General features: G+C 53.5%; 1 protein-coding gene across 1 annotated transcript; it reads left to right on the top strand.

The window, feature by feature from the left end:
• Positions 1-1,030: 1,030 nt before the first annotated feature.
• Positions 1,031-10,018, top strand: LOC100031013 (hyaluronidase-4-like). Its single transcript, XM_056804971.1, has 4 exons — positions 1,031-1,128; positions 6,002-6,983; positions 8,169-8,258; positions 8,966-10,018. The coding sequence occupies exons 1-4, from the start codon at positions 1,109-1,111 to the stop codon at positions 9,374-9,376; spliced, it is 1,503 nt and encodes a 500-aa protein (XP_056660949.1). The 5' UTR covers positions 1,031-1,108; the 3' UTR covers positions 9,377-10,018.
• The last annotated feature ends 35 nt before the right edge of the window (positions 10,019-10,053 follow it).

Here is a 10,053-nt window from a genome sequence, read left to right as displayed (position 1 = left end):
CAAAATATGGGCAACTATGTTGCACAATGTGTTGAGTGCCAGGTCTGAAGTAGGAAGGACCTGGGTTCAAATTTAGCCTCAGACATTTTCTAGGTGGGTGACCCTAGTCAAGTCACTTAGCCCTGATTGACCCTGGGAGGTAGGTACTGTTATTATCCCCTTTTACCCATAAGGAAGCTGATTTGAACTCAAGACTTCCTGATCCCAAATCCATTGCACCTTCTGGCTGGAAGTTCTTCCTCTCCCTTCTCCTTCTCGTCCAGTTGGCCCCTCAATGGTTCCAGAGATGGAGTGAGCAGATGGGGGGGGGGGGGGAAGCTGGTGAAAGGCATAATGTAGGGGTGAGGGCTCATGGGAGTTTGGGTACCACAGGTACCTAGACAGACCCAGAGACCTGCAGAGATGCAGATGGTACCCTCCACCCAGACAGGGCATCCTCCTTTTAGAGATGGGGAAACGGAGCCTCGGCAAGGTCAAGGGACTCGCCAAGTCTCACATGGGCAGGAATAGTCCAGGTGAGATTCAGCCCTATAGAGTCACGTCCTCCCACTCCAAAGCCCCACACTCCGATTTGGGTTCGCGCCCTACTCGTGCCACTCCTGGGCCGTGCGGTCTTCAGCAAGTCCCTTTGCAAGCCCGAGCCTCAGTTTGCTCATCTGTAAATGAAGGAGTTAGACGAGATAATCTCTACAATATTCTATGTCTGCCCAGACAGACGCCACCCGGTACATACAGACACTCAGGCACAGTCAACACCTATGGGCGCTTGGGGCTGGGGGCTAGGGGAGAGGTGGAGAGGCTGAGGGGTGGAGCGCCTCCCTCTGCCAGAACCAAGGGAACTCGGTCCTCCCTGATAGGACTAAGCGCAGGGGCGGCTCCAGGGAGACCCCCGGGACCCCCGCCCCCATCCCCATCCCCATTCTGGGGACAGAGGAGTGCGGGGGGGGGGGGGAGGGAGGGGGGCGGGGCGGAGCGGGGCTCAGCACGGTGGGGAGGGGGACGCGCTGGCGGGGGAAAGAAGGGCGGGAGATGTGGAGCCGGCGCTGGCTCCGGCGAGACAGTGGGAGTGGAGCTGAGGCAGCAGGTGGCGGTGGGGGCCGGGCAGACCATGGCCTCGGGACAGCTCTGGTACGTATACCCACCTTCCTCAGCCCCCAATCCGGCCGTGGTGGGGATGAGGAACACCTATTGGGATAGGGATGGGGGGGGGGGACACCTAGGAGGATCGGGGTACCTGTGAAGATGGGGACACGTATTAGAACCGGGGAGACCTGTGGGGACAGAGGCACCCTCTAGAGAGGGAGACACCTGTAGGGATGGGAACACCTGTGGCCAGAGCAAATACTTGTGGGCATAAAGAATGCCCATGGCTGTACTGGACACCTGTAGGGATGAGAAATACCTGTGGGAATGGAGAGACTAGGCGCAGAGGGACAGCTGGAGGTGGAGAGAACCTGTGGGGATTGGGGGGGGGGGGGCTCCTTCAGAGACCCACACAGCGCGAGGGATGAGGGACAGCTCTGAGGACTGGGAATACGGAGAGGAAGGGGCGATCCCCGTGAGAATGGGAACACATTCTTCCGTGGGGAAGGGGGCTCAGTGAAGGCGGGAGGCATCTGTGGGGATGGGAACCCTGGAGGGATGGAAGGAGTGGTTCCGAGCTCCTGGAAGAAAGCCCAGTCAGCAGCCCCAAAACCCAGAATTTTTTTTGAAGGGGGAAGATTCTGGGACAGCAGGTTGGGCTTCCTAATGGCAAGGGCTGGGATCCAAGGGTCATATGAGAGAGGGAGGGACAGGGTAAAAGTGGGAGGGAGGGCTGGGACGGAGATCTGTCTCACTAAAAGCGGGAACCTCTCTTAAAATAAGGAAAACAGCTCTAAAAAGCAAGGTCAGCCAGTCAGCCAGGGGGCTGTGAGAAAGGAGGAAGGGGCAGGGGATAGGAGAAGGAGCTTCGGTGTACAATATGGGTGACTGTGATTCTGAGTATGCATGTGACTCTGTGGATGTATATCTTTGTGGATGGATGTGTCTATCATCTCAATTTAATTCAGTTCAACAAATACTTGCTGATAGTAAGAATTGTGATACAGTAGAAAGGTAAGAACTTGGTTCGAATCCCATCTGTAATACTACCTCCTTGGTAGTATGACCTTAGGCAAGTCACAACCCTCCTGAGCCTCAGTTTCTTCATCTATAAAAGAGGAGGATTGGACTAATTAGGTTCAAAGAGCTCTTCTAACTTGTCTAGAATACTATAACCTATTGCTCAGTACCTTCTGTGCTGTGTATGGCCACTCTGTCCCAGGGGGAAGAGTTAGAGTTAAGAAACAAAGCCAGGACCAGAAAACTGGATTTTCCCTGTGGTTCACTGAGTCTTTGGGGAACCGAGTCTTTGCCTTGTGACCTCTCCTCTAGAGAAAGCAAGAGGTGGAGGAGGAAGGTCTGGATGCATTCTCCCTCCTCTATCTTCTCACTCCTCTCTTCTTCATCGTTAACAGTTCTTCCATCCCTCACATTCTCCCAGGCCATCAGCCCTGCTCTAATTCCTTCCTTCCTGATTCCATCTGTATGGTTAACCAGTTCATCCCTTCATGGTCCTCTCCTCTCAAATCCCATGCTCCCTTTTCCTGTCAAACACCACAAACCCCAACCCTGGATCATCCCTATCATTGCTTCCTCTGTTCCTACTTGTGTGTTGCTAAACAAACCTAGAAGAAATCATGAAACCAAGTTAACTGTATCCATTACAAAGTTCAAATCTGGCCTTAGACATTTACTAGCTGTGTGACTCTGGGCAAGTCACTTAACCCTGTTTGCCTCAGTTTCCTTATCTGTAAAATGAGCTGGAGAAGGAAATGGCAAATGCTTGCAGTATCTCTGCCAAGAAAACCCCAAATGGGGTCACTGAAAGAGTCAGACATGACTGAAATGTCTGAACAACTCCAAAGTTATGTTGTCTGATCTCAACTGGACCCTCACCATGACAAGACAATCCTTTTGCTCTTCTTTAATGGATTCTCTATCTCATTGTCCAAAGAGACTATTCCTAGTCTGTTTTCTCTTCAAACATTTCCTAATTAGCTGAGAACTTCCTTTCTTTTATTTTACTAAGAAAATAGAGGCGTTTGCTTTACCCCCTCCTCTACATCTAAACCCCTACTTCCCTTGATATCGTTCCTTCATTCTCTCTCCCCTAACTCTGTTCTCTGACAAAGAGGTTGCCCTGTTCCTCATCAAGGCCAACCCCTCTACATGTACCCTTGATCCTCTCCTATCTTCTCTAGCTAATTATCCCTCACAAACATGCCCCCCTCTAATCTTTCATCTTTCCCATCTACTAGTCTTTCCCTGCTGCCTACATGTCCCCCATCCTTTAAAAAAAAAAGAGAGAGAAAAACTTTCACTAGACTTTCCTTCCCTCTCAAGCTATCATCTCTCCTATGCTTCAGAAACAAAATGTTAGAAAAATATATTTCTGGTCACTGCCTCTACTTTTATAACTCATTTCTCAGCCCTTTGCAATTTAGCTTCCAACCTCATCGATTACTCTTTCTCCAAAGTTGCCAGTGATCTCTTACTTGCCCATTTTGCTGGTCTTGGCCTCAATCTCTCTGCTGTGCTTGACACTTCTGACCACCCTTTCCAGGCTAATAGTCTTATCTCAATAGTTATCCTACTGGGGGGCAGCTGAGTGGCTCAGTGGATTGAGAGCCAGGTCTAGAGATGGAAGGTCCTAGGTTCGATTAGACCTCAGACACTTCCTCGATGTGTGACCCTGGGCAAGGAGAAATGATAGCTTGAGAAGATAATTTTCCTAAAGACCTGACATTGCTCTCATTCATTCGGTCATTTTTTAGTGGTGTCAGGCTCTTTGTGACCCTATTTGGGGTTTTTTTGGAGGAAAGATATTGGAGTGGTTTGCCATTTCCTCCTCCAGCTCATTTTAAAGATGAGGAAACTGAGGCAAACAGAGTTAAGTGACTTGTCCAGGATCATATGGCTACTAATTATCTGAGACCAGATTTGAACTTGGGAAGAGGAGTCTTCCTGATTCCAGGACCAGCGCTCCATCCACTAAGCCACCTGGAGAATACTCTACTCACCTCATATTGCCTTTGGGATGAAATACAAAAGCCTTTGTTTGGAACCTGGCCCAAACCTACCTTCCCCTACCTTCCTTTTCCTTTGGAATCCATCATTCTCCATCCCAGGCTCTGAAGTCCATCCAGCTTGACCTTTTTACTATCCCTCACACCCCAAACTCTTCCCCTCCCCACTTTCCACTTCCCGGCTATCCCCCATGCCTTGTCTGTGGACTCCCCTGACCTCTGGCTCTCAGAATCCTCGACTTTCTTCAAAACTCAACTCACAAACCAGCTTTTCTTGATTTCTCCAGCTGCTAGTAGCTTTCCCAACCAAACTGCCTTGGATTTATTTTGCACATATTTTATCCATAGGTTGTCTCCTCCAAACAGAATCTCTAATAAGGAAAGCCAAGATTTATAGAATGCCTACTAAGTGCCAAGTGCGCTTACAAATGGCATGTCATTTGATCTTCCCAAGTTCCCTAGAATTGCTATTATTATGCTCATTTTACAATTGAGGAAACTGAAGCAAGCATAAGTCAAGTGACTTACCCAAGGTCACACAACTAGTCTGTTTCTAATATTGGGTTTGAACTCAGATGTTCCAAACTCCAAGTCCAGTGCTCTATGCACCGTGAGTTCCTTGTGGGCAGGAACTGTTCCATTTCTGTCTCTGGATCCCCAGAGTCTAGCATGTTGACACACGGCAGGAGTTTAATAAATGCTTGTTGATTGATGATCTGATGGCCTCTCCCTTTTTTCCCCCATCCTGATACCTTCCTGGGGTTCCTGGGACAGAAGCAGGGTAAAGGAGGCTTGAGCTGCCTGTTCTCCCTAAAATAGAAGGGGTTTCCCATATGGGGGGGCAGGGAGGCAGGGGGAGGAAGCAATCATCCATCTTTCTAGAACAGGATCTCCCTGGAGAAATAAAGGACTGGACGATGAGTCTGGGGGTGACAAGAGAGAGATCAGAGGAAGGGACTGATTATCCCCACCTTGTTTTAGGGAAGGAAGTCTGGAACCCCAGTAACGGGGCTCCCCCATGTGGGGTGGTGACGGTGGCTTCCGTCTCCAGCTCTCTCACTGAGCTGCAAATCCCCCCAGATCTCCGCTTGTCACAGAGATGGTGGAGGGGAGAGTGGAAGCCAGGCTCCCCACTGCCCAGAGCAGGGGGGCAAAGAATGCCAGGGTACCTCGCAGGGCTGACCCCAGCAACCGCACAGGCTCCCTCCCCTTCCGCTCTCAGCATGACCTACATTCCTACACAGGTTGCGGGGGTGGGAGGGGTGTGGGGTGTTAGGGGCTTTGGGAAGACCGTGGTTGCTATGGTTACCCTTCTCTAACTGATGCCCACCCCGGAGGTCCAGGATCAGAGGGGGCTGGTGGTGTTTTCCTGGAAAATGAGGTGATGGGGCGGGGGGGGGGGGGGGAAGAGATAGGGGAGAATGGAGAGATAGGTATAGACAGGACAGCTGATTGGTGGAATGGGACCAGATGCCCCCGGGGCCAAAGAAATGGGAATGTGTAGGGAGAGCCAGGCAGGATAACCCTTCGCCATGGAATCAGGGATTTGGAAGGTGGCCAGCAGGGCTAGTGAGAAAAGCTTCGGGTCCCCCCTGCTTCCAGCCCTCTGAGTCTCCCCGACTTTCTACCAGCCAAGAGTCCTGAGTGACCAAGGATCTGAGTGGTTCTTGGGCTAAAGCCCTTCTGTCTGTGTCCTTAGAACCCCCAGAAAGGAGAGACTAGGAAGGTCTGGACCAGCATCGGAGTCCTGGTTCCCATTCCCAGAATGGGGCTCCCCAAACTTCCCTAACCTCAGCCCCGGGGGCCAGAGTGAGAGCCTGGGAAGCAGAGGGAGAATCCAGCAGAGGCAGCCTGTTCCTGTTTGTCTTATGACAATATTCTCTCCTGTCTAGGTCCTCGATCCTTAGCTTCCAAGGCCAGCCTGGGCCCCCCAGCCTGGGCCCCAACTTGCTGCTGCTGCTGCTGCTGCTGCTGCTTTCAGCTAGTCCCATGGACCCCCGAACCCTGAAGCCGTCTCTGTCCCCAGTGCTGCAGAACCAGCCCTTCCTGGTGGTATGGAATGCTCCCACCTCCCGCTGCCGTACTGCCTTTGGTCTGCCCTTGCCCCTTGAGCCCTTCGGTGTGGTAGCCAATGACCAGGAGGCCTTTGCGGGGGGCAACATCACCATCTTCTACCAGCATCAGCTAGGGCTGTACCCACACTACCAGGCAGCTCCAGCTCCAGTGCCTCTGCCAGTGCATGGGGGCTGCCCCCAGAACGCCAGCCTCCGTGCCCACCTGGATGCCATGGAACGTGACCTGGAGGCCGCCATCCCCTCCAGGGCCTTCTCTGGCCTTTCTGTCATTGACTGGGAGACCTGGCGTCCTCTCTGGGTCCGAAATTGGGACAAGAAGGGGGTCTACCGCACCATGTCTGCTCATCTGGTTCGCCAGCGCTACCCCAGCTGGCCCCAGGGTCGGGTGGAACTCCAAGCTCAATGGGAGTTTGAGACAGCAGCTGCCCGCTTCATGTCCGAGACACTGCGACTGGCGAGGGCACGGAGACCCGGGGGTTGGTGGGGCTACTACCTCTTCCCTGACTGCTACAACTACCACTATTGGGAGGACTTTGAAAACTTCACGGGGCATTGCCCGGGCATCGAACGACAACGCAATAATGCCCTGCTCTGGCTCTGGGAGCAAAGTCGGGCCCTCTACCCCTCCATCTACCTGGAAGAGGTACTTCAGGGTTCGGCCCAGGGTGAGCGCTTTGTGAGGGCCAAAGTATGGGAGGCCCTGAGGGTGGCTGAACTGCCCCCTTCCACCAGCTACTCGCTGCCTGTCTTTGTCTACGCCCGACCCTTCTACTCCTATACCCTGAAGGAGCTGGCACAGGTGGGAAGCTAGACTGGAATTGGATCCCTCCAAGGTGGTGGGGCAGTCCCAGAACCCAGAGTTTTAATAAATGTTTCCATCCTTCCTTCCTTCCCTCCTTTCTTTAGTCTTCCTTCCTTGCTCCCTTCTATGTCTTCCTCTTTCCACTTCTCTTCCTTCCTTGCTCCCTTCTTTCCTCCCTCCCTCCCTTTCTTCTCTTCTCTTCCCTTTCATTCATTCTTCCTTCCTTTCTTCCCTCCTTCACTTTTTTCCTTCCCTTTCCTTCTCTTCCCTTCATTCATTTTTTCTTCCTTCCTCCCTCCCTTCTTTCCTTTCTTCTGTCTTCCTCTTTCCCCTCCTTGCTTCTTTCCACTTTTTTCCTTCCTCCCTCCCTCCTTCCCTTCCCTTCATTCATTCATTTTTATTTCCTTTCTTCCCTCTTTCCTTTTCCTCTTTCTTTCCTTCTCTTCCCTTTCCCTCATTCATTCATTCATTCATTCATTCATTCATCCTTCCTTCCTTCCTTTCTCCTTCCCTCCCTATCTTCATTTGCTCATCTTCTGAATGAGATGGTCTTTTGGGTCTCTTCCAGCTCTGACTCCTAGAATTGGGCTGGATCCCACAAGTATTTATTCAGCCCCCGCTACGTGCAAGGACTTGCGCACAAGTTAGAGGTACAGAATGCTGATCCAGCAATGCTGGCCACTGGTACCAGCTATTGATGGATAAGCGAGACCACTGGACTGACTTACTGTGCTGATGGACTGAACTGCTTTGTGTGCAGGGGAAGCTGTTATCTTGGCCCTGTGACTAAGAGACAGACACACGGGACATTCTCAGCTCTTCTACTATTCTTTGTCCCAGAGGGAACTTCTAGGTCCAGGCCATCCCCAGGGAGTTCCAACCAGCCTAAATCTTTACTTCTCATCCCTGAAAACCCCCCAAAAGGAACGAGACACAAAAGGGTTCTCTTGGCCTTTTTAGGCACAGCAGTGGCCCTACCCTGACCAGCTCCTGGTCATCCTCAGCATCAGGGCACCCAAGAAAAAAACTGGAACCTACATAAAGATAAGGAGTTTAGTAGGAGCTGGGACAGAGTAGGGCTGGAATGGAGATGAGGGAGATTAGACAAGGGGCAGGAGCAGCCTTGACCCAGGGCTGAGAAACGGATAGAATTGTGTTTTCCCTTTTTTCCCCAATGCATAGGTTGACCTGGAACACACGATTGGTCAAGCAGCTGCCATGGGAGCCCAAGGAGTGGTGCTCTGGGGGGAAGCCGACTACGCCAGGAACCAGGTGAGCAGAAGGGCCCAGCAGGCTTAGGGCTGGAGCCTGGTGGGCAGAAAAGCCGGACAGGCCACGAAGGGCTCCAGATCCCGCTCCCACATAGCCGGCCCAACGGAGGGCGCAGGACTGTGGACGATAACTGGCCCAAAGCCACTGGACAGAATTAGGAGAAGGTGTGGGATGGGGAACAAAAGTCGGTCTAAGCCAGAAATATTATCCAGACAAGACTGCAAATAGGAAGCCTTCCCTCGCGATCAGCTCCCCGGATGTCCCCCATTCCTGCTCCCCGAGAAACGTGCCTGGCAGACCCAGAGCTTGCAGGTCCCGTTCTCCTTCCTAGTTGGCTTCTCATAGAAGGATATGGAGGTTAGACTAAAGGCAAAACTTCCCAATCAAACCTGTGGGTGACGCAGGGAGTCCCCTTTGCTCTATGGTCTCCACTAGGGAAATAGAGTAGTGGCAAGAGCTCTGGACTGGGAATGTAGAACCCAGATGCTTCTCACTTAGTGTTACCTTGGGCACATTTCTTTACCTTCTGGGCCTCAGTTTCCCCACCTGTAAAATGAGGGATTTCGATGAAATGGTTTCTTTTGGTGTAGACACTGTTGGGGTTCTAGATGTCTTCCCCTCCCAAAGAGGGGACTGGGGGGGGGGGGGGGACGAACAAGACGCCCCAGAGAGGCACGCTTCGACGCTTCGCTCTGTTCTTCCACCAGAGCACCTGCCTCAAGATGCGGCACTACCTGCTGAGCAGACTGGGCCCGTACGTGCTCAACGTGACCACGGCCGCTGCTCTGTGCAGCCGGACCCAGTGCCACGGGCACGGGCGCTGCCGCCGTCGGGCCCCCGACTCGCCCTCCTACCTGCACCTGGAGCCCAGCACCTTCCAGATCCACGTGGCCACGGCAGCCAACCACACGCGGGCTTCCATTCGAGGCCGGATGGGCCCCCGGCAGCGCCAGGCCCTGGCCAGAGACTTCATCTGTCACTGCTACCAGGGCTGGCAGGGGGACGGGTGCCAGGAAAGCAACTGGGCCGGGGGGGCGCCGTCCCTGTCCCCGCTGCTTCTGGCCGCTGGCCTCGGAGGGCTCTGGCCATGGACGCTGTGGCCTCTCCAGTTACCTTAGGAAGTGGGGAGCACACGATTCCCTCCCCGCCTCCGCTCCCGAAAATAAGGTCTCCGAAGCTAAAGGGAGGAGGAGGCGCTCTATGGAAGAGTGTTCAAGTCTAAAAACCCGGGTGCGAATTCTGCCTCTGCGGGGGGGGGGGGGGCGCCTCACCTCCCCAAGGGAGGCGGCTGGGCGAGAAGAGCCAATGAGCCTCCATCCAGCCCCCACCCAGAACTCTGGGACCTTCTGCCTATGTCACGGGACTTAGACCTCGAAGGTACCTTAGACACCACCTAGTTTCCCGCTGCTCCAGATAAGGGTACTGAGGCGAAATCGCTGTGCTCAAGCCCCTTCCAACTCTTCCAGCGCCCGGAGGACAAGGCTCAGGCCCGAGGCTTTCTGGTCACCTCCCCATCCCCCCGGCTCTCCCCCCTCAGGCCTCCTCCCTGGCATGGCCTGGAAGCAGGCCCAGCTCGTGCCAGGGGCAGGGCTGTGCCCATCTGTTGTGTGTCCTCTGTCGTGCCGTGTGTCCGTCTGCCTCGTCTGTGATCAATGGTGCTAGTGACCCCCAGGGTGTGGCCTGAGAAACTCGGGGGGCCAGAGGGCCCCTTCCCACCCCCACGGGCCACTCAGAAAAGTCCAATAAAGTGTTTCCGGAAGCAGAAAGCTGTTCTTGGGAGTCGGGTTGGGGGGAA

The sequence above is a fragment of the Monodelphis domestica genome, chromosome 7 (assembly GCF_027887165.1).
Source record: "Monodelphis domestica isolate mMonDom1 chromosome 7, mMonDom1.pri, whole genome shotgun sequence".
Lineage (NCBI taxonomy): Eukaryota > Metazoa > Chordata > Mammalia > Didelphimorphia > Didelphidae > Monodelphis > Monodelphis domestica.
This window is presented reverse-complemented; position numbering and strand designations above follow the sequence as displayed.